The 24692-nt window shown below is 37.1% G+C and overlaps 3 protein-coding genes across 7 annotated transcripts in view; 2 read left to right on the plus strand and 1 right to left on the minus strand.

Moving 5' to 3' along the window:
• mtf1 (metal-regulatory transcription factor 1) overlaps nt 1-816 on the plus strand; it is a 28723-nt gene extending 27907 nt beyond the window's left edge. For all 3 annotated transcript variants that reach the window (XM_016290364.1, XM_016290365.1, XM_016290366.1), the window contains one exon: nt 115-816. In XM_016290364.1, coding sequence (XP_016145850.1) covers nt 115-530 — 416 coding nt within the window. In that variant the 3' untranslated portion in view covers nt 531-816. The remainder of the gene's footprint in view (nt 1-114) is intronic.
• Nucleotides 817-5141: 4325 nt separating this feature from the next.
• Nucleotides 5142-12483, plus strand: yrdc (yrdC N(6)-threonylcarbamoyltransferase domain containing). Of its 2 annotated transcripts, none has more exons than XM_016290367.1 (6): nt 5142-5482; nt 6406-6601; nt 7273-7387; nt 8161-8280; nt 8351-8481; nt 10629-12483. In XM_016290367.1, the coding sequence occupies exons 1-6, from the start codon at nt 5311-5313 to the stop codon at nt 10696-10698; spliced, it is 804 nt and encodes a 267-aa protein (XP_016145853.1). In that variant the 5' UTR covers nt 5142-5310; the 3' UTR covers nt 10699-12483. The 2 variants fall into 2 exon arrangements, with proteins under 2 accessions (XP_016145853.1, XP_016145854.1); XM_016290368.1 differs by having other exon boundaries at nt 5142-5478; nt 6405-6601.
• A 4687-nt stretch (nt 12484-17170) lies between these two features.
• On the minus strand, nt 17171-21847 carry LOC107598927 (gastrula zinc finger protein XlCGF57.1-like). 2 transcript variants are annotated; one of them, XM_016290370.1, is made up of 2 exons: nt 21821-21847; nt 17171-19186 (listed from the first exon to the last, which is right to left on the minus strand). In XM_016290370.1, the coding sequence occupies exons 1-2, from the start codon at nt 21843-21845 to the stop codon at nt 17808-17810; spliced, it is 1404 nt and encodes a 467-aa protein (XP_016145856.1). In that variant the 5' UTR covers nt 21846-21847; the 3' UTR covers nt 17171-17807. The 2 variants fall into 2 exon arrangements, with proteins under 2 accessions (XP_016145856.1, XP_016145855.1); XM_016290369.1 differs by lacking the exon at nt 21821-21847 and adding an exon at nt 21433-21481.
• Between the last annotated feature and the right edge of the window lie 2845 nt (nt 21848-24692).

Consider the following 24692-nt stretch of genomic DNA (forward strand, 5'->3'; position numbering starts at 1 on the left):
TTTGAGTGAGATAACCAAAGATAATTTTATACCCATTATCGTGCAGCTCTAACAGAGAGTGCAGTACAGATTGCCATGAGTGTCTCTCACAGGTAGTTGTTGTGGTTGTTTCAGGGAACGCAGTGCAGCAGATCGGTCTGAGTCTGCCGGTCATCATCATAAAGCAGGAGGAGTCCTGCCAGTGTCAGTGTGCCTGCAGAGACTCGGCTAAAGACAAGAGCGCTGCCTCCTCACTGGAGAAGTCACAGAACACGTCGCCACCTCCTGCTGCACCGCCTCCTGCTCCTCCAGCTCCTCCTGCCCTCCCCGAAGAACCTCCATCCTGCTGCCCATCCAAAGAGAACCCCGCTCAGCCCCAACAGGACAACCTGGCCACTCCGGTGACCCCCAACACCCCCAGCGAAGGCCTGGCCGGCATAGATGTCTCAGATCTGCTCAGTCCAGACACCACAGCCAACATAGAGGCTCTGCTGATGGTGGCGGATGAGTTCGGCTTGACTGATGGAGGCAGCAGCAGCAGCGCCCCCTAGAGGCCCAGGCCTCACTGTTCATCTGTACCGTGTACGGATGGGTATCTCACATACACCTGTACCTCTGCTATAGGCACGCATCTCTCCCCAGGTCTGTGTGAAACGGAGTGGTTTTTGGTGCACTTTTAAGGGAGAGTAGCACGTGGAGCAGTTTAGGGCACCAGGAGAAGTAGCTTATGGCGCTTTTCCACTGCGTGGTACGACTCGGCTCGGTTCGGCTCAGTACAGTACGGTACGGCTCGGCTCGGTTTGCGTTTCCACTGCAGTTTAGTATCGCTTTAGAATGGGCGGGATTATTCACATGTCGTTATAGTTGCGCCGACTCCTAAAAAAACTTTTTCATTCCACGTCGCCCCATCAAGCTCTCGTTGGATCTGCTCCTCTGCTATCAACGAGAGGAACGTCTGTTCTTCCTCAACAGGGGGAACAGCCACTTTTTGGTTGTTAAAAAAGGTGCGCTTGTTTAAAACAGTTGCGTTCGATCCTTTGCTGGCTGTGCTGATTTAAATCTAGCGGGTCTGTTTGTGTCTCATGTCGCAAGTTCAGTGATGCAGGTAGTGACGATTCTCTCCGGCCAATCCGTGATCAGTAGAGTTTACACGTCACGTTTTGGTAACGGTACGGTTCACTTGGAACCCCAACTGAGGTGGTACTAAAAAAAGTACCAGGTACTGTACCCAGTGGAAAACCCCCCAAAATTGAACCGTACCGTGCCGTACCATGCAGTGGAAAAGCGCCATTAGTTGCTTCTCATAATGATTTGAGTCTCGGTAGTGTTTTAACCCCACTGTTTTGGTCGATTATTTCAGAGATTATTTAAAGATCTAAATCTGCTTCTAGAGATTCTCCGTACAAAACAAGACGAGTCTTCGCCCGGCCACATGCTGTACTTGAGTTTAAACTCGAAACCCACTAGATGGATGGGAATTTACTACACGTTAGTTCACTGGTGCGTCTGAGACTTCAAAAGCAAGGCCTTCATCACAGTTTGTGGGTAATGAAGTCATCTACGAAAAGTCCTGCACATTGAAACGTTGAAGTATTTTATGTGTAATTTATTAGAAAGGCTGCAGTGCTCAAAAAATAATAATAATGTGATTTTTGAGATTTTATTTTACAGTTTGTCACTCTTGATAAACTGCGTTCAACATTTACCTGCCTTTTATATGTAATTTAGGTTTGTTTGGCTGCCTATAATAACTTAGTATTTAATTTTATGAATGTTAATTTATTAAAATACTCAATTGTTGGATAAATTTAGCTCTTTTCCCCAACTTTTCACTATATTTTTCTAGATTTTCCCCAAACTGTGTCTTTAAATGAATCTCACGAAACCTGTCTAGACATTTTCTGGGTCATATTTCCCACAATCAAAACAAAAATATTCATTTTAAATAAAATGTTACTTTTTCTTCTTTTTTTATATTAATGACAATTTCATTCCTCCAATTTTCATTATAGTAATGTAAAAATAATATAAACAATAAATAAAAATAAATATATTATTTAAACTGAATTGAATTTAGACTGATTTTAATTTATAAAAAATTACATATATATATCTCGTGACCACAAATTAAGAATTCGTTCCCACAACAAAGTTTTTTCTTGTAACACGATTTACTAATTAGGTTTAATTATATAATGACCATGATTTACTACAATGAGGAATCAAATTAATATATCGTGGCCACAATTCATGAATTCACTCACCTCATTGTAGTGAATTGTGGCTACTATTTACTAAATCGTTCCCTTGTTTTAGTTAAATTAGTATGTGGCCATGATTGTTAAATCAAGGGAACAAATTAGTAAATTGTGGCAATGAATTAACAAGTCATGGGAAGAAGTTCTTAATTTGTAGCCACAATATGCAATATATAGTCTTTTTCTTTATGCAAAAAAAATTTTTTTTTCCCCTCTTGATTTATGATCAAATATGATCGCTCTTGAATACTCTGTGATGAAATCAAACACTTTTGCCTTTGTGATATGCATGTGGTTGGGTCTCCTTTGTTTATTTTTCCCCCCATCGGTTGTTACAGATCTCTGTTTCCCTCCCTTTATCAGTGTCTCCCTGCACTTTTTCTTTCGTGAACCCCGTTTCTAAACCCGTGTGAGTCTCTTGTGACCCACTCAGGGATGCAGAAAAACAAGCAGCGGTATATTCTGAGATGATAAGCGCGCGTGTGTGTGTGTGTGTGTGTGTGTGCATGTGTGTGTGTGTGTGCGTGCGCTGACCAGATAAGCAGACACAACTCATCTGAGCTGTTGTTTTGAACCTGCTTGTAGTGCACTACCCAGCCACGGTTCAACGCCGCTCGTTTGCCCCTCATTTATATACCACTGCTGTATAGAGGTTCTAAAGAGATGACCGTCATGTAAATACATAGTACATTTGAGATGATAAATGTTTAAGCCTTTAGATTGTATTTGTATTTTTGTATAGAACTATGAGAAATCAGACTTTGGGTGTGAGATGAGATGAGAGACGTGACTCTGCACTGCCTTTACTGTCACCTGTGCATCTCTTATGCAGTATGTAGTTCTCCGCAGATCCTTGTGTTTCAGACTCAAGTAGGACAAGAATTGCCTTACAACTCGTGATGGTTATTTCATTTCAGCATGGACTAGATATGGAGAATTTGAATCGGATAGATATTACCGAGCGAGCCTTTTCCTATCTAGTGCCAAATGAAACGGTGAACTGACAGTGATGCTTCATTGCTCTGTGTACGTCGCTCCCAAAATGTTAATCAGTTGCTTTATTTATCCACTACATTTTCTTTTTAAATATCTATTAATGGGACCTGTGCAAACCTAGTACTAGAACATTATAATGCGATCTGTCTGAACAACACAGTTTTTCCCTAATAAATGCACGCACTTTGGGGTCCAGCCAATATAATGATCAACCGTACCTTAATAATTATAATAATGCACATGCTTTCCGACCTTGTTTTGTTCGCATAGGACTCTAGTTTTGACAAGGTACTTTACATGAAAGATTAATTTTGATTGAAGGCAGTTATTATTCATCACCTAACAAAAATAAGCAACTATGCAATGTCATGGAGCATATAGAAAAAACATAAAATCACTCCATCTGGACATGTTCATAAGCAAAATGTCATGTGCGTTAGCATTCCGTGGTCATTTTAGTATGCAAGTCATCATTTAGAGAAACAGCCGTGTCCTATTGCATTGAGCATTTCAAGTTTAAAAGCCTTTTTTTTTTTTGTCTCAATGTTTGTTGTGTACAGTTATGTTTGGTGTGACTTAATCGGTTTTGTTTTGTATCTGGGCATTGCAATGTTATATATGTATATTTTTCCTGTTGAAAATTATTGCTGCTTCAATGTATTTTTTTTTTTTATTGACCCCCACATGACATGAAAATCTTGCATTTGTTTTAATGTTGGAAAAATACTGGTGAAAGAACTACTTGCTTGACTGTCAACCCTTCTGGTTTTGTTCTTGCTCAAGATCGACTGACAACCCGCAATGTTGTTTTTTTTATTATTATTGTTCCACCTTCATCAGGTGCCATCATCATCACGTTTCACACATTGGACTTTCTAAGGCATTAACTTATGATTTAATGCAACAATCTAGCTTAATAAACCATTGCTTTTCCTTATTCTGGATTTCTTTGGGTCCAGGCAGCATCAAGGACACTAGACAAGAGGAGAAGTTGGTCTGGCATGTTAGTGGAGTCTCAGAAACGTGAAGTAAAGACGAAACAAATGCTTCCACGAGGACTGCTTTTGATACCCAAAGTGTGAGGAAACTGTAAAGATCTGTATTTTTAAAGAATGTATAATGTGACATTTTTCTCATATGCTCGTTTTGTATAAAGTAATAACTTTTTGAATCAAAAAGCAATACAATACCCGTAAAATCCTGTCCGAGTGGTTACATTATTTTACTTGTTTCAGAAAGAAATTGCTCTATCACATTCACATTAAGATTTTATTTATATATGCATACTTGTAGATTTCAAATACTGAAAGGAAACCGTTCAGTTATCCAGTCCTGGAAGGGATGCATTTTCAAGGCGTCTTTCCTACCAAAATAAACATTTGAATGAGTAGCTCTGCAAACAGCACTTTAGAAGCACACCTATAAACTATATTAAAAACCTACAGCGACTATTTTCTGAATTTCCAGCAGGTCATTCAGGATCACGGTGCAGAGCTCGATCTGTTCTTGTCTGCCAGAGATTTTTCCATCAAGAGCCTCCAGATGTCTCACAGAAGGGCACTGTTTGAAATATATATTTATTAGTGAATTAAGTAGTCAAATAAATAAATACAGAAACATGCAATTTACCTGATCTGCAGGAATATCTTTTATTTGGGTGTTTGATTCATCTGTGTTTTCTGAAGTATGGACATTAATAAGAAATATCAATCTATGGCATTATTCTTTAAATGTACGAAATATATCTCACCTGTAACTGACGCCATTTTTAGTTTTCTTTGTGAAACGGTAAATCCGGAAGCGGTCGATCTTAATTATATTGATTAGTAATTAGTCCCAATTAATTACACGAGCAAGTTAATTATATTTATCGGTCTTAACAAGATGCACCTGGATTGCTTACTCGGAATCTGTTGTTCCTGCACGACTGAAATAAAGATCTAAATTTAAAAGTAATTTAAATGTTTGTTTTTTTTTTTGTACCGTAGTGTTGTTATGAAGGGACTTTTATTTTGAAGTGCTGTCAAGCGTGGCTTCCTGGTTTATGAACGCATGCTGTCATTGAGCCGAGCTGTTTATGGTACTCTTCAGTTATATTCGTACGGCCGGCATACGTTTAAATATTGACTCGTTCACACTAAATAGGAGGTTTAGGAGCGTCGGCATGTGTAAAGAGCTAAAGACGAGAGTCCTGCGGTTATCAGCGCAGAGCTCCGCTGACCCGAGCTCACAGCAGCAGCAGCAGCAGGGTAATATATGGCCATTTATGCTCTCGAATGTGCTTCTTTTTAGTCGAGAAACAAACGCTACTGTCATTTTTCTGCTCGTGGTTTACAGCGCACGCTCCGTTTCCGTATTCCTATAATATTTTACTCTCAGCTGTGGCACTTTTGGCTCTGTGGACTAATAGTAAACACCCTCGCTAGTCATGTATTGTCTTTAAACGGCTCAACGACGGCTCAATGTTGTCATGATTATTCTGCTACAGTGTTATTTCCGCTATTTCAAGCAGTCACAAGTTTCACAATTTGAGTTGAATTACTGAAATAAATGAACTTTTCCACGACATTCTAATTTATTGAGATGCACCTGTATTATGAACGACTGGTGCTAAAATAGGTTCATGACCCTGGAGTGATATTCTGTGGTGGAAATTACATGTTCAACTATTTTTGTTGTAAATTTGTCAATGTCATAGCTAGCGATTTATGTATCTAAATACATAATTACATTTTAGAAAAATAATGGCTTTTTAAAGGTAGTCTCATAAGTAAAAATATCCAATTGTCTCCCTGGTAACCAAGTAGGCTACACTTATTTTTGTTAACTTCATTTGGGCTAAAATTGTTGGTTTTGACAACTTTGAGACATTTAATAATTTGAGTAAAAATACAGTTTAAAAAAAAGAAGCACAGACACGCATAACAATGGTTTATTTCACTCTTTGTTCAGCTTATTGTATTTATTTTTTTTTTTTTAATGTGATCTTCATAATGTGGTGTTGATGGATCTGAAAATACAAGGTGTTTACAAAATAAAAACCTTTTAATGTATAGTCCCTAATATATCAGTAAGAAGGAAAAACTGAAGTCTGTATTTTGAAGGATCGGCACTTGGGATGTGCCTGTAGTTTATAATCATCTGGTGTATTTGTTGTTTGTTGTGAGCACAGAGTGGACGGAGATCCTGAGCGCCACAGTCAAGGCTCTGAAAGCGGGGCAGGTCGTGGCCGTTCCCACTGACACCATCTACGGTCTGGCCTGTGTGGCTCAAAACTCTGCGGCCGTCAGGAGAGTTTATGATATCAAAGGAAGGAATGGAGACAAACCTCTAGCCATCTGTGTCGGAGAAATACAGGACATCTACAGGTTAGTTCTCAGAGCCATTTACTGAAACAACACTGCTGTTGAGAGGTTTGGGGTCAGTAAGATATTTTATTAGTTTTAGTTTTTTCTTTTATTCTGTAATACTGCATTTAAATTATTCAAAACTGCAATTGCGGATATTTTATAATGATACAAAAGTTCTTTTGAACATTCTACATCAAAGAATCTTGAAAATGTCTCTGTTTCCACAGTTTTTGGCAGCACAACTTTGATAATAATCAGAAATGTTTCTTGGGCAGCAAATCAGCATATTATACTGATTTCTGAAGATCATGTTACACTGAAGACTGGAGTAATGATGCTGAAAATACAGCTTTGATCACAGAAATAAATTACATTTTAGAATAGAAAACAGTTCTTTTAAATTGAATTAATGTTTCACAATAAAGCTGTAGTTTTATAGTTATTTACTGTATTTACAATATACTTTCTACTGTATTTTTGATCAAGAGACTTTCAAAAATATTAGAGAATTGTACCATCTCTTTTTTTTTTTTTGAATAGTAGTGACATTGACATTGCACTGTGGTGATTTGACTGCAACAAATATTTTAAGTGACTTCATATGCACTTACGGAATATATATCAAAGTATCATGGTGATAGAGTGACAGTACAGTATCTGTGTTGCAAGGCGGTTCTGAATGCTTTCAGATTCTGTAAGGTGTCTGTGAAGGAGGAGCTGCTCCGAGATCTGCTGCCTGGACCTGTTACACTAGTTCTGGAAAGATCCTCCACACTGAACGGAGACCTCAATCCTTTTACCAAGGTTTGCTTTCGCTATTCTCTGTTTGCTTGAATATGAATATATATATATATATATACCCCTTGTGAAAGAATACTTGAGCATACTTTTAAAGAGCACTTCTTAAGAAGGTAATCTACTTTAGGTGAGAGCTGAATGTAATGTATTTGAACATAATTGCATGTTATTTACAATTAGTAAAGTTTAAATTTATATTAAATGCAGTTAGTTTAACTTTTTGACCCACTTAATTTTAATATTAGAACTTGGGTACATCTTATGTAATTTCATAATTCTTTATCTTTGCAATATGGTTAAAGTGTCACTGCTGAATGTACTGACAAGCATTTATTATAAACTAAAATATACTTTAATGACATTTCTATTGAAACTTGTCATGTATTTAAATATATTTGTAATGAAGCTGTCTGGTTAGTGCATTTAAAATATTACCTTTAAATGTCAAATACACAATTAAAAATTATAATCAAGTACTTTTCATGTGCTTTAGTGTGTTCAGCACATCAAAATGTGTACTTCATTAAAGCACAACAAAAGATTATTAAAATATTGATTTGAAATGTACCTTAAACCTTTCCATTTGACATTATTACATTATGCACAGTGTACTTAAGTGTGTTAAGAAACTGGTATGTACTTTTAAAATCTGAAGTACACTACAAGTGCACATTTAATACACTGAAGCGCACTTTTTTTTCTTTTTTTGTGTGTAGATCTCAGTACTGTCCTCTGTTGTTGTCTGTCTTCTGTGTCATTTAATGTTTTGTGTGCCGTAGCTCATAGGGGTTCGTGTTCCAGACCATCCGTTCATGAGGCGTCTCTGTCAGATGTGCGGCGAGCCGCTTGCTCTCACCAGTGCTAACGTCAGCGCACAAACCAGCTCAGTTGCTGCTAACGTAAGTACAAAACTAGGTTATTTCTAAATGGGCCTCAGTGTGTGTTTGACGTGTTGGTGGTTTTCTGCAGGAGTTTGAGGATCTGTGGCCCAGTCTGGCTGTTGTGGTGGACGGTGGCCCGATTGGAGATAAAAGCCGTTTGGGTTCAACAGTTGTGGATCTGTCTGTGTGCAGCAGATACCGTATAATCAGACCCGGATGGTGAGCAACTCGCAACCATATTAACATTCATACATACAGATTCATAAAAGTGCTTTGCATTATTTATTTATTTATTCTAAATGTTGTCAAAATGGTGTGTGTGTGTGGTGTGTTAATCGACGTGTGACAACACCGATAATACCGGTATCACCACGGGGGCGTTCCCTCTTTTCCTCGCTTTCCAATAGCTTGTAAAAGCGGTGTGCGCATTTTACTTTCACTTTCAAATAGTAGCAATTCGGAGTAAAGCAATTGTTCGTTTTTAGTTCATTTTAATTTTCCTTCTTTTCCTCGCTTTCCTTCACTTTTAAATAGCTTAAAAGCGCTGTGCGCATTTTACATTCACTTTTGAATTAGCGGCAGTTCGGCGTCAATTGCTTGGATGCAACAACAAAATACGTCAAACTCACTTTAGCCTATATATAAAACAGAACTTTTATTAACAAATAAAAATACACCATGCTATAGGGCAGGCTATGCCTAATATAAAATAACAAATAACTTGCATAGTTTAAATGTACAAAACTGGAAACAAGTAAACATGTATAATATATAACCAAATAAATAAGAAACGTAGAACGTTTATTAGCAAAACGAGTAAGAAAGCTTGGAGGCACGGCATACACCTTGATGTCAAATAAAATAAATAAATTACACACGGTTTAAATAAAGTGAAAATCAGCAAATAATGTGGAACCAATTAAATAAGAAACCAATGTTTAAAAAAACTTCCAAAATCAGATGTATGTATATGTGTATATATATATATATATATATATATATATATTAGTTCAATAACAAAAAGGGGCGGGTTTCAAGCAATAATACAATAAAGGTGTAATACAGCATTATTTTTTTTCCGCACATTAGAATATGTCCTGTTCGGGTTCTTTTCTTAGAAAAAATTATTTGCTACATTTTCCCCATGATTTACATAAGACACTCACTAAAATATCAATGTAACAATATTTTACGTACCACAAAATCTTGTCGGTCATATTTAGAACAAGAATCATTAGATGACATTAAAAGATTCAATTACCCCTTAAATGCATACCTCGGGTCTTTAGCGACCCGAGACATCATTCTCTTAAGTTAGTAGACATCAACTTTCTTAGTATTCCTCAATCTATTAGTCATAAACAATATAATAAAAAAATTGCCTGTTTTCTGATAAATTTTGTAAAAAGTGTATAGTGTCGCTAGAGACCCAAGGTATGTAAATGTGTATTTTTTCCTGCGCAACTATATTTACATATCTGATGACTCAATATGTGCAATGCATATTTTTTCCTCAAGGTGGCACTGTTTGATACACAATGATTACGTGACGTTTCACTCATAATTACATCAGGCATAAAACAAACTAATATCATCAGCAAAAATTGAAGTGGTTTGAATGGCTTTACTGCAGAGCAATTACTGTACGCAATGAAATATAAATGTCACTGCCATTTGATGCTGGATGTGATTTATTAAGCTGCCAGTGATCAAAATATATGAAGTAATTAAAAATGATAGTTTTGAGAATATGGCTGAGATCGTGAATGACGATGACAGCGAGGGTAAAATCATCTGCTCAAATGGAACCCTTTTAAGTTTCAATAGGTAATGAAATATGCTTTATTTTATTCTTTTGTAATTGTTCTTAAAATATCAAGAGTTTTTTGCTATTGCAGCAGTTAGAGATCCATCCGTGCTGGATATATAGGTCCAGGTCGCTGAAGACCTGAATAATATGTAATAATGATTGGCGAAACATTTATGCATTTAAGGGTTAAGGATCACAGTGCGGCCCATAGAACTAATTAATTGTAATTTGAAATCTTTACCACTATCCTTCAAACCACGAGGTATTATCCATTTGTCAGCAAGAAGTTTTTAATAATTTAAAATATAATAACATTTAGTCATTTTGCAGAAACTTTTATCCAAAGGGACTTTGGTACGATCACTTATTCTTTTAATATATACAGGTCAGAATAATTTTCAATTTTACATAAATCCATTACACCATATTTTGACATCTTTTCTTTGATCCAGCACTGATCAGTTGGCCTCACTAGTCTACTAGTCATTTAGTCAACCATCTTGATACATCCCTACTTCAAATCAAATATGGGCCTGTCTCTTGTCTTGTCTTGCAGTGCTCTCTCTGCTACAGTTCAGGTACTTGAGGGCAAGTATGGACTGCTGGAGGATCCTGTCAACCAATGAGATTCAAGCACAGCACAAACCCACTGTAGGTCAAAGTCAGTCCAGAGATCAGACCGAGCTTCTGAAGTCCGTGCGGTTCTCTGTAATGAGGGTCTGATTTTCTCTGCTTTTTCACCTCTTCTTTTCCGAGAGTTTTGGGATTGGTGGTTCTGATCTGAATGTGATCATCTCGGGACTATTGATTCCTCAAAATCAATTTCTAAGGTTCTCATGTTAAAGACACCCATTTTTCTTACTCAGTCAGACGTTTAGTTTCTAAAGAGTGTGTTTAGATGTTCTTTACAGTGGAATAATTCTCCTATTGGCGTGACCTCCGCACCACTCAGATGCCTTTGGGGATTCACTGACTATTATGTTGGGAATATTATAGTGAATACTGTAAAACTTGATTGAGTTGATTGCTTTGTTACAGTACAGTAATAGTTTAGATTCAAGGGTTTTGTTAATTGGGATTTTATTTATTGTAATTTTAAACATGAGTTTTCAGGGGTCACTTGCTCTCTTGGCAGAGCGTCAGTCTTTTTATAAAATGAAAACAAGCTGAATCTGATGTCAAGAACTTTATTTATTATTGTACTGTTTTGCATTGTGGAGCAGAGTAAATCATCTTCTGCAGATGTTATGCAATAGTCCCACTCATTTGGTATTTGCAGTTAAAACATTATGTCCCTGTTGGCCTTCCATTTTATTTCATACAATCAGTAGTGCTTATGAATTAGTGGATGTTTTAGATGCCTTAATGTCTTGCCCAGCTATTGTAAATGAGGTGGCATGTTTCTGTTCTTCTGAGACATCAGCAGTCTAGGGAGAATGACTGGCAGTCTGTGGCTGTATTCAACGGAGATTATGCAGCGCAAAAACGTCACTTGCTGTTATGTGAGAAATGAGTCTCTATGGTTTAGATGTTTGAAAACATTTTAACCTCTTTGGCCGGATCAGAGATGTAGTGTGCATGACATATACAGTATAGCATTGCATGTAATGGTGTGTGCAGGTCATTTCAGAAAGATTGTATTTAAGAGTTATGAAGGCATATGAATGTCACCACAAAGTCTGTGTAGGGCACAATAGATGCAGCGTCTCTAATCAAAATAAAAATGATAACTCGGTTATTTGACATGGAATCAAAGAATCATGGCAGGTGGCGAGCGACTAATTTTAATAATGGCATCGGTAACTGAATATTAAAACAATGTAAACTTGTAATTTGGCAGGCAAGGGAAAAGCAACATGGAATTAAATCAAATAAAACCTTCAAAACATTATGGAAATTTTCTAGTGAAATATGGAATACTTCTTTAATTCCAAAACACTTTTTTTGGCATGTTGCACTAATATTCCATGTGAATGCTTCCCTTTTGGAGCAATAAAACAGTCCTAAGCAATTTGTTTTCCTTGCTCAATTCACACTCTCCTTATTCAAGACGGTAAAGAATGTTTATATATATATATATATATATATCTAATAAATGCTTATTCAAATCTAATAAAATGTATGACCGTTAGTAGTTTGTTGGCTTGAATACGCAGTTTGTTTTTTTTCGATTTCAATACGGTCCTGTTTTTGTCTGCGCTTGAAGACCCCGTGTGTAATGTGTTCTGTCGCTCATAAGTTCTCATAATGTGTGGTAGACGCCATAATAATATGTGTGGTGAGTAACTCCCAGAACAGATTCATAAAAGGTCTCAAACTATATTTTTAATAAGTTGATATTTAGTCCATTGTTTGAAGGATGTTTTAAAGGTCCCATATTGTCAAAACTGAAATGTCCTGGCTTTTTTCATGATAACGGAGGTCTAGGTGCTATTTAACTACCATATAAGTTTCAAAACAGTCAGTCCACAGTAAAATGCACACAGCCTGCATAAAGTAGCTGTGAGTTTTCACAAACCGTTGTGACTTCCGTAAAAAGTTGACGTCAGAACTACACAGTCACCGCCCACCGTCCCACTCTCCTTTAGCCAAACCCCCAGACAACATCGCGTCCATGCCATTGCTGAGCAACAACAACACGGAAACATGTCGAAAAGGTTAACTTTAACCACGAAACCAGAACAGCCGACCTGTAACGTTACACTCTCACTCAAAGGATGGACGATCTGACAGGATTGTTACTATGAGGTGGATCACATCTAACGTGTGTAGTAAGCGACTAATTTTAATAATGGCATCGGTAACTGAATATTAAAACAATGTAAACTTGTAATTTGGCAGGCAAGGGAAAAGCAACATGGAATTAAATCAAATAAAACCTTCAAAACATTATGGAAATTTTCTAGTGAAATATGGAATACTTCTTTAATTCCAAAACACTTTTTTTGGCATGTTGCACTAATATTCCATGTGAATGCTTCCCTTTTGGAGCAATAAAACAGTCCTAAGCAATTTGTTTTCCTTGCTCAATTCACACTCTCCTTATTCAAGACGGTAAAGAATGTTTATATATATATATATATATATATCTAATAAATGCTTATTCAAATCTAATAAAATGTATGACCGTTAGTAGTTTGTTGGCTTGAATACGCAGTTTGTTTTTTTTCGATTTCAATACGGTCCTGTTTTTGTCTGCGCTTGAAGACCCCGTGTGTAATGTGTTCTGTCGCTCATAAGTTCTCATAATGTGTGGTAGACGCCATAATAATATGTGTGCTCCCAGAATCCCAGAACAGATTCATAAAAGGTCTCAAACTATATTTTTAATAAGTTGATATTTAGTCCATTGTTTGAATAAAGGTCCCAAGGTCCCATATTGTCAAAACTGAAATGTCCTGGCTTTTTTCATGATAACGGAGGTCTAGGTGCTATTTAACTACCATATAAGTTTCAAAACAGTCAGTCCACAGTAAAATGCACACAGCCTGCATAAAGTAGCTGTGAGTTTTCACAAACCGTTGTGACTTCCGTAAAAAGTTGACGTCAGAACTACACAGTCACCGCCCACCGTCCCACTCTCCTTTAGCCAAACCCCCAGACAACATCGCGTCCATGCCATTGCTGAGCAACAACAACACGGAAACATGTCGAAAAGGTTAACTTTAACCACGAAACCAGAACAGCCGACCTGTAACGTTACACTCTCACTCAAAGGATGGACGATCTGACAGGATTGTTACTATGAGGTGGATCACATCTAACGTGTGTAGTAAAGACAAACTCACCGTGTCTATCTAGTCATGATGAAGATATACATTTCAATTTCCAGGCAACTCTTTTTTTACAGCTACATTATTGTTCCAGCCACAATTAATCACAACAGTGTATATACAATTACAAATGATTATATATATTTATATATAAATTGTCAGTTTGTTGTTTTATACACATGCACACAGGCATCACCTCATAATACACGACATAGTCTGTAAATGAAAAAGAAATCTGTAGACGAGCCCATAACAACAAAAGACAATACTTTATTGGATCTTTTCTGATAAGAAGTGTGCGCTGCAAACGCAAGCATTTTTGATGATCTTTTCTGTCCAGTTTGCTCGTTTTATCGCGTTTAACCACAGCTGTCGTCGTTTTTTTTTGTATGGCAGTGGCAGCAGATATGCGATCAAATTTCTAATTTGAGGCTGTATTACGTCGATTCTGGCACCCAACATCACAAGATATTTTAAGCTCCTTATGTAGCCGAATCTGCGCTGGTTTGAATGGGCTGCCTCCAGCTAGCGCTGTGACGTCGGCTGACCCTAGTTACCTGTGGTTGGCCTGGCCGTGTGTCACTCAGAAAACAACAGGCCAATCAGAAGAGAGGCTCATGAATATTAATTAGACCAAACTCTGTTCTCAGCAGAGCTCCTAAGAGAGGAGCTGTAAAAATATATTGAGATGGTTTTTGGTACTTATACCGCAAATATATATTCTTACGGACATCAAAACCTCAAATAAAACTCCAGAAAGGTGTCAAATATGTGACCTTTAAAATGTGACTATGGTTAAAGCCATTTGTGGGTTCATTTCCTAGAAAATATACTGAATTCTACCTTTTCAAGTAGTAAATGTACAGTAATCGAGAGGGTTTTCCTTTCTTTGTGTCAAAATGCCGTTATTAATGGAGCCCGGTGTGTACCTGATCAAAAATGAGGTAGAGAAATTCTCCTGAGATGACAGAAGGTTTTGGATACAGCAGTGTATCTTTGCTCAAGCCTTTGTGTATGTTTAGGGCTTCAGTTCACAGACTGGCCTTGACATTGCTTTGTAGAATTTTCTGATGTTGATTTCATGGCAGATCATCCAACCCTTCACTGAGCCACTCTGTGTACACTTAACATACACACTGGTTTCAATCTGTAGGATAGGTTGTTTAAAATCCTAACAGGACTGCTTACACTAACTACACTGCTCACTTGACCATGTAGAAGGCAAATGTGTCTTAAACCTCTTTCCATATACCTTGGCATTGTTTATTATTGGTATATGATTTTCTAATTTACATTAGATATTATATAGCTGATACCAGTTAATAAAAATTAATTTTCACTTGTTTGCCTCAGTTATTTTTATTAGTTTAAGAACAACAACAGTTCCTTTTCACAAGATAACTCAACATCCAACACAATCACTTGCATCTTGTGTACTTTTTATGTCTTCATCCATTCATAGTAATCATTGGTATTCAGTTAATCTTTTTGCTAATAAAATTTTGGTTGCACTTTTTACAATGTGTGTACTTAACTAAGAAAATACTGGGTAGTATAAGGTAACTACGTGGGATAAGATTAGTGTAGGTTCAGAGTTAGTTCCTAGTTATTATACCCAGTTATTGTAATAATTATTAGTAGTACAAGCTTATGAGATGTAGGATGTGACTGTAAAATAAAGTTCCTTCCTTGTGTTGGTAATACTGTAAGAGGCACTACTATTTAAAGTGCCCTTCACTAATATTGGCACCCTTAGTAACATAAATATGAGCAAAGGCAGCTATGGAAATAAATCTGCGTTGGTTATCCTTTTGATCTTTCATTCAAAAATTCGAACCTATCATTGAAGTAAAACAACTGAAAGTGGTGGGGGGGAATCTCATGATGAAATAAATGTTTTTCTCCAATGCATGTTGGCCACAATTATTGGCATCCCTAGAAATTCTTATGAGTAAAATATCACTGAAGTACTGTATATTCCCATTCATATTTAAATTTTTTAGCACACCAGGGTGACTAAGATCATGAAATTGTCCAGCCATGCCTTCCTGTTCTACAGGATTATAAACATGAGGAAGTCCAACCAAATTCCCTTAATCATCTATCACAATGAGTAATACCCAAGAATATAGTTCCGATGTACAGAACAAGATTGTTGAGCTTCACAAAATAGAAAGTGTCTATAAGAAATACGCTAAAGACTTCCACCATCAGAGCAATAATTAAGTTCCAATCAACTAAAGATGTTACAAATCTGCCTGGAAGAGGACGTGTGTCTAGATCGTCCTAATGCAAACTTTGAGTGACCAAAGACTCTCCAAGGATCACAGCTGGAGAATCGCAGAGATTAGTTGAGTCTTGGGGTCAGAAAGCCCCTACATCACCACATGTTGTTCGGGAGTCTTTCAAGAAAAATTCTCCTCGCTCCTCCAGAAACAAACTCCAGCATATTCAGCTGTCTGTCAGACACGACTGGAACTTCAAATGGCACTGGCTACTATGGTCAGATGAAACAAAAAAAAAAGATGAGTTTGGTGCAAACGGATAAAAAGTACCCCATGGCCACGGTTAAATATACTGCTGGATCTTTAATGTTGTGGGCCTGTTTTTCTGCCGGAGGCCCTGGACGTCTTGTTCAGATGCATGGCATCATGGATTCTACCAACAGATAAAAAACCTAAACCTGACTGCCTCTGTAAGAAATATTATGATGGACCATGGTTGGGGCTTCCATCGGGACAATGAGCCAAAACCAACACAAAAATGGGTCACTGAGCACAAAATGAAGCTTCTGCCATGGCCATCGCAGTTCCCTGGCCTGAACCCTAGAAAATGAGTGATTATGAACATGAAATTATCCATAATTGTGAATATGAATGGGAATATATTACAGATATATTTTACTCATAAGAATTTATAGGGGTACAAGTAATTGTGTCCGACGTGTATTTGGAAAAAAATATATATATATTTCATAATGATACTCCCCCCCCCATTTTAAATTCTTATTCTCCAATGAAAGGTTAGATTTTGGTGATTTTTTTAAATAAAAGATCAAAAGGATTAACAATGCAGATTTATTTTCACAGCCTTCTTTGATCATATCTGCCAAGGGTACCAACAATTCTGACCACGTGTGTAAATTGTAAGTGTATTTACCAAGCGCCTCTTTGCCCATTTTCGATTATCCGGGAGTGACGCGCTGCCAAGATGGCAACGGCTGGCTCCGCCCACTTTGAGCTTCAAAAACGCTCTTCAGAAACCTACGGGTGACATCACGGACAATACGTCCATGTTTTTATATAATACCAGTCTGGTATTTAATTTAATTTACTTAATTTCTCCAGTACTGGAAGCAGAACCGATAGCATCAGAGCTTATCATGACTACGGTCTTTCATAATTTAGCCCCAGAGCCCGTTTAATATCGGGTTCAGGTACCATCCTTACTTACAAGAGAAGCACAGAAGGATCAGGTACAAAGCTACATGACAGTATATCTTGCATCTGTGCTAAAAGTTTCTAAATATGTCATTGAAGGAGAATAACTAGTGGTTTAAGAAACAAAGAACAAATAAAACTAAATCTCAGTCTCTCTTAAAAGTGTTACAGCCTCTTCTTCAGCTTCCTGAACGAGAACAGTTTGTCAACTTCTACATTTCTTCTACGTTAAAGAGTAAGCAAACTACTAGTGACACATATGCATTTTAAGACAATTGAAAACAATATGAAACTTAAAAGAAAGCACAATGATATTATTTAGTATAGTTCTTTGGGGAGGAACTCATCTTTGAGTTGATCTGAATCTCACAGTTGAATCTGCTGGTTTTGAAGATGAGCTATATTCACTATGAAAACTTTAGATAATGTTTCTGTGATTTATCCAGATGATGTTTTTATGGGTTGATGCATTAGTGTGTCATATTTGGTGAGGACACAGCAACAGACCTGAAAGTCCTGGATCTACTTACTGTGAATGCTTTTTGTATGATTGTGTAGAGAAGATGATTGACTAAAACTCTTCCCACATGCAGTGCAGTGATAAGGTTTCTCTCCAATGTGGATCCTCTCATGTGCTTTCAGGATTCCTGACTGATTGAATCTCTTGTCACAGTGTGAACACTTGTAAGGTTTCTCTCCGGTGTGGATCCTCTCGTGTGCTTTCAGGATTCCTGACTGATTGAATCTCTTGTCACAGTGTGAACACTTGTATGGTTTCTCTCCAGTGTGGATCCTCTCGTGCAGTTTTAAACAGTATGCCGAAGTAAATGTTTTTTCACACTCAAAGCACATGTACTCTCTCACACCAGTATGTATTTTCTGATGTTCTTTTAAATGATGTAGAAGTGAAAAACTCCTTCCACACAAAGTACATGTATGTGGCTTCTCCTTTGTATGAACGTTCAGGTGTTTCTTCAGGACTGACGCCCACAAAAATGTTTTGCCGCATTGATCACATGGGTACAGTTTCTCTCCAGTGTGGATATTCACGTGCTCCCTAAGTTTTGCTGATTGCGCGAAACACTTTCCACATTGATCACAAGTGAATGGTTTCTCTCCAGTGTGGATATTCACGTGCTCCCTAAGTTTTGCTGATTGCGCGAAACACTTTCCACATTGATCACAAGTGAATGGTTTCTCTCCAGTGTGGATATTCACGTGCTCCCTAAGTTTTGCTGATTGCGCGAAACACTTTCCACATTGATCACAAGTGAATGGTTTCTCTCCAGTGTGAACTCTCGTATGTGCAGTGAGGTGTGCTTTTAGTGTGAAACTCTTCCCGCACCGATCACATGTGTACGGTTTCTCTCCAGTGTGAATCATCTCGTGTATTTTCACATGTCCTGACCGATTGAATCTCTTGTCACAGTGTGAACACTTGTATGGTTTCTCTCCAGTGTGGATCTTCTGGTGCTGTTTTAAACACTTTGCTGACGTAAAAGTCTTTTCACACTCAAAGCACATGTACTCTCTCAGACCAGTATGTATTTTCTGATGTTCTTTTAAATGTTGTAGACATGAAAAACTCTTCCCACACAAATGACATGAATGTGGCTTCTCCTTTGTATGAACGTTCAGGTGTTTCTTCAGGACTGAAGCCCTCAAAAATGTGTTGCCGCATTGATCACATGCATACAGCTTCCCTCCAGTATGAACTCTCATATGAAGCTCAAGATGACGTTTGTTAGTCAAAGTCTTCCCACACTGAGTGCAGGTGAAAGATTTCTTGGCTCTTCTTTTCTTTAAATCTTTCTGTTTGGTTTGAAAGCCACTAGTTTTAACATGACGTTCCTCCTCAAATTCACTCAATTCTTCTTTCTCCTCGTTTTCTTCAATCAACTCTGAAATCAAAGTAAAAACCGTTCATTTGTGAGCAACTCATTAAAAAGAGACAAGTGAAAGGACATAAAAATGAACCTTGATATAACCGCAGAAAGTGGACAATTGCGTTACAAAATTTTGGTAATTTTGATGCATTTTCATAAATTATGTTGTCGAAACTTTCCAAGAATGAGGTGCATTGATTTTCAAATTATTATTTTTAAAACATTATTGGCACAAATCCCATGTCTCTATAGGGAGAGACTATTATGTTTGATCAATTACACAATCATCTAACAAGTTTTATTGAGGGAAAAAAAAAAGACCCAGTTCATAGAAAGTGTCCCTTATTATTTGCTTTATGACCATCAGTGATGTATCCAAATAATCGATGTTCTTATATATTTCGAGATTTTCATATCAATGTATTCATTTATGATTGATTATTTTTTAAATAATTTATGCTTCTTATATTAATCCTCATGATATATTCATGTATTTACTCATTAATGTTACTCATTTATGTTTTATTTTGTTAGATGTACGTTTATATGTAATATTTGTAGTATTCTCCTAAAATATGCATGTTATGCACATTTTATAAATGTGACCCTGGAGCATAAAAGCAGTGTTAAGTCGCTGGGGTATATTTGCATCAATAGCCAAAAATATGTTATATGGGTCAAAATTATCGATTTTTCTTTTATGCCAAAAATCATTAGGATATTAATTAAAGATCATGTTCCATGAAGATATTTTGTACATTTCCTACTGTAAATATATCAAAATGTAATTTTTGTTTAGTAATATGCATTGCTAAAAACTTAATTTTCTCAGAATTTAGTTGTTGTTTTTTTGCATCCTCAGATTCCAGATTTTCAAATAGTTGTATCTCGACCAAATATTGTCCTATCCTAACAAACCATACATCAATGGAACACTTATTTATTCAGCTTTCAGATTATGTAAAAATCTCAATTTAACAAAAAATGAACCTCGTGACTGGTTTGTGGTCCAGGGTCACAAAGATATATCATCTTTATTGGTGTTTTGTTATTGAACATCTTCCAACTACTGCCTGAGTAATAATGTTTCTCAGAATTAGCCATTAATGGTACTAGATATTCTTTCCAGAAACCGAGCTGATCAAGCATTTTTTTAATGTCAGCTGTAGTGATGCAGCGATCAGTTAAATCTGCAGGCACTGCGGATAATCTGCGGGTCGGGTAATAAAATAAACATTTAGATTAATTGCGGGATTAAATCATAAATTACGCAAATATTAACTACATTCTCTGAAATATGAAGGTGTGTTTTTAATGCATTTTTTCATCAGGCAGAAAGACCAAAATTTCATTTTGTGTGTGTGTTTGCCTGTTTGGGAAGTTGCAGTGACAGAAACAGTGATATTGCAGTTAAAAGTCTGTGTTTAAGCTATTAAGGAAGTGTAGGCTAATCTGACCAAAGGGGGGGGGGAGGGGTTCTACCTATCTAGTTATGAATGACAACGATAAAAGGCATGCAGCTGTTAAAATACATAAATTATCTAATTATGTGCAGCTTGGACGAGGCGTCCATCAAAATTAGACTAGGAGCATATCTTTAGCAAAGCAGCACAAAGAGCCACTTCTGGACGCTTCTGAAATGTGCAGCAGGTATAAACACAAGCCAGAGAGTGCTTGAGAATTTATATCGTAAATACATCAAATGTTCGACCAATCAGATTATTCGGTCCAAACATTAGGATACCTGCCTGTCAATGTATGTATTTGCATTTTTCTGCGCACCTTTCACGCAGACACGATATGTTATCATTTATTATGTTATTGCAGACTGAGCGAGAATGGAAGGTGTCATTGTTGTAATATTATGTACTGTACTTTGTACTGTAATGTTTTCTCACCAGTGAATTATGGTGAGTGTGATTTGACCAAGTACAACATGTTGCTGGATCAACATCCTTGTTGATCCTGGAACATCATTCCAATCAACCAATCAGAATTAAGAGATAACTTTTCAGGAAATGTCAGTTTTAGGCTTACAATCAGGAGTAGGTGCTAATCAGCTATCATTTCCCACTGATTTTAGGAATAAATGATGGGTAAGGTTAGGTTTAGGGGTGGGGATTGGGTTAAGTCTGTATTTTTGGACAGTAATGTTGATCCAGGAACATGTCTTACTTGGCAAAATCACTGCGACCAGTGAATTATACACGAGGTCAATGCCGTCTCTCACTAGTTAGTCTCTTTCACTAGTAAACACCAACCTGTTTGTTCTTCAGTGCGTTTCATTCTGCAGGGTTCTGGATCTCTCATCATCTCTCTGTCCTCTTTAAGAAACTCAGTCTTTGCAGATTTCAGCTCTTCCTGATGTTTTGATGCGCGTCTGCACTTGTGAACTGATGGAAATATTCCAGCATGTATTAGTGAATTGCTGAATGTGTGATTGTTGTGGAAGGAGCTTCGCTGAACATGAATATCTGTGTGGAAGAAGCAGATCTGCCCAAATCAACAATACATCAGTTACTGAGTGTTTTGACAGTAATGTTGATCCAGGAACATGTCTTACTTGGCAAAATCACTGCGACCAGTGAATTATACACGAGGTCAATGCCGTCTCTCACTAGTTAGTCTCTTTCACTAGTAAACACCAACCTGTTTGTTCTTCAGTGCGTTTCATTCTGCAGGGTTCTGGATCTCTCATCATCTCTCTGTCCTCTTTAAGAAACTCAGTCTTTGCAGATTTCAGCTCTTCCTGATGTTTTGATGCGCGTCTGCACTTGTGAACTGATGGAAATATTCCAGCATGTATTAGTGAATTGCTGAATGTGTGATTGTTGTGGAAAGAGCTTCGCTGAACATGAATATCTGTGTGGAAGAAGCAGATCTGCCCAAATCAACAATACATCAGTTACTGAGTGTTTTTTATTATTATTATTATTATTATTACACATTTAAGCATTTATGTAAGTGAAACATTTGTAAATGTAATGTGTCTGGCTTCCAGTGTCATTCACTTCCAGTTCATTTTAGCTGTACAAAACAGCTAGTTACGCTGCTTGAAACTGCAAACTGGTATTTGTTTTACTATATTATATTAATGTGTTGTCTTAATTATAAACACATTCATTTGTAGTGCATACAATTTGACCATTTACTGTACTTGGGTATTCTTCTGGATGTTTCCCTGTAGCGGGTAATGAATCAGAAGTCTCGCACATTCGCAGAAAATAGCTTGCTTCTGCACTGGAAACTAAGGTGGATAACGGCCAGAGGTTGTCTTATTATTGAGAGATTGGGAAAAAGCACAATGGCTGACTTGGATCATGTAAAGCACCTCATACAAAACAAAGCTAATCCTACAATGGCCTCTGGTCTCCTTCCCTGTGTACTGCCAAAGCCGCAGTGTTAGCACCAGCCCCATTGCACTGTTTTTGGGCTAAAGGTTGCAGGCTTGCCTTCCAGTGGCTTTGATAATGGCAACATGATGCCTGAGGGAACATCCAACAGTTCAATTACGCTTAACGCTGACATTGTCCAAGTTTTAGCCTAATTAACATGACATTTAACAAAATATAATTGAAAAACACACAAGCTTGAAGTAGGTTCCTAGTGACAAGAATGGCTTACTATAGGTATACTGTTCTCATGTTTAACTTTCCTAAGTCTGACAGCAAGTTAAACTCCATCAGTTATAAATTCGAGAAATGGAAGTTTCAATTTCAGCTTGATGTCCGAACTCTACAATAGACCTGACACTGAAGGAAAAATACAATCTCTAGTTAGTCTCATGACTAAACCTGTTCAGATAACACAAATTACAATATACAGGTTACAAGAATCGTGTCAATATTACTCACATTTGCATATTAAAATAGACTTTTATATATCTCCAAAAATATTTACGATTTGCATTGAAAAAGCTTAAGATAGCATGCTATGTGTATAAAAGACAACGTCTTAACCACTTTACACATTAATGTCAAAAACACATGTCACCCAACGCAAGTAGAGAAAGAAACTTACAACTATTGCTCTTCAAAAGCAAGGCTTGATAAAGATTATCCAAAAATGCACCCCATCTAAACAACACACACCAGCATGTGATGTTCAGCTGCTCACTTCTTCTTCTTCTTAAGTGTTTTTGGCGGTTTGGCAAACCAGCTAATGGGTGCTTTACCGCCACCTGCTGGACTGGAGTGTGGAACAAAAGTCTGGCTGAGAAAAATAACAGGAATAATAATAAAAAAAATAAACCAAAAATAACAGCTGCTCACGTCCTGCTTCTTCTTCTTCTTGTACGATTTAATGGCGGTTGACAAGCCAACTTATGGTGCATTACCGCCACCAACTGAACTGGAGTGTGAAGCATTAAGAGGAAGAAGAAGAAAAAAAGTAGTATTAATATGAAATTTAAATTCTACTTTCTACTCCTGTTATCTTCAGATAACTAAGAATTTCTCTCATAATACTTGTCTGTCCTGAGGCACAACTCAAAATTTTGTTACAGGGAGACATACAAAATATAAAAATCTAGACTCTAGAGAAATGATGTTAGAGTCGTGTCAGTGTTATATTTCAAATGTAATTAAATAAAGTAGAAATGCTTCCAAACGTACAGTTACAGAACATTTGATTAGTATATTAGTGCCGCATACATTGTGATATGATACTGGTAAAATACTCCTATGCATAATTTCAAATAACAAAGAGTCGAGAAGTTGTGTTAATTAGTCAAACAAGCCTGGTATAGTGCTTCATGATTAGCACAGTTACGTTTGCTTTTTTGTTCATAGACGAAATAAAAGCATAGCCATATCATAGAGATATAAAACCATAAACCTGCTTTTTATTTATCTAGACAAAAATATATATTTTATTAGAGACCTTTGGTAACAAAACTGAAAAGACGCTTTATTATTAAAAAAATGAAGTATATTAATCATATAAAGTTTCAAGATATTAATGATTAAAAATATATGCCAGTAAATTCTGTAGCATTTTGGACGTTTTTGTACGATTTTGATGGTCTTTTTATTGCATTTTCATGCATTTATCCAGCAGATGTCCCCAGAATCAACCATTCGCCCATACAAATAAATACATTTTGTTTGTTTATTTATTTATTTATTTATGTATAATAAGGATTAGCTCTATGGGAGCAGTAGCATATAGCCTGAGTAATCTTTACATGTAGCATTCTGAACACGTCAGATTGTTATGCCACTTTAAAGGTCCTGGAGGGGAGAGTGATTGGGAATCACGTGGACTTGACCGAAACAGGGAGAGAGAGGGGGTCGAGCATGAGAAGCATCATCAGTTCAGAGCAGTCACCGAAACACCGAGAGATCACCTGGAGAACCCAGATTTAACGCAAACATCCCTCACTGGACATCAGGAGAAAAGCATAGAGGAAGGAGCCCATGGCTGAGGGTATGTCATTTGTTTTTGGAAGTTCTGGTCCTCTTCATGAAGGTAGTCTACATCAAGGTGTTGCTTGTTTAGGAGACGCGGGGGTTGGGGGTCC

This window comes from Sinocyclocheilus grahami, unplaced genomic scaffold, assembly GCF_001515645.1.
Source record: "Sinocyclocheilus grahami isolate Dianchi unplaced genomic scaffold, SAMN03320097.WGS_v1.1 scaffold258.1, whole genome shotgun sequence".
Classification (NCBI taxonomy): domain Eukaryota; kingdom Metazoa; phylum Chordata; class Actinopteri; order Cypriniformes; family Cyprinidae; genus Sinocyclocheilus; species Sinocyclocheilus grahami.

Coding starts and splice junctions, on each gene's coding strand:
- yrdc (XM_016290367.1), top strand. CDS start 5,311: ATGGTACTCTTCAGTTATATTCGTACGGCCGGCATACGTTTAAATATT. Junction 6,602..7,272: donor GAAATACAGGACATCTACAG/GTTAGTTCTCAG, acceptor GAATGCTTTCAG/ATTCTGTAAGGTGTCTGTGA. Junction 7,388..8,160: donor ACCTCAATCCTTTTACCAAG/GTTTGCTTTCGC, acceptor TGTGTGCCGTAG/CTCATAGGGGTTCGTGTTCC.
- LOC107598927 (XM_016290369.1), bottom strand. CDS start 21,481: ATGAGAGATCCAGAACCCTGCAGAATGAAACGCACTGAAGAACAAACA. Junction 19,187..21,432: donor ACGCACTGAAGAACAAACAG/GTTGGTGTTTAC, acceptor CTTTGATTTCAG/AGTTGATTGAAGAAAACGAG.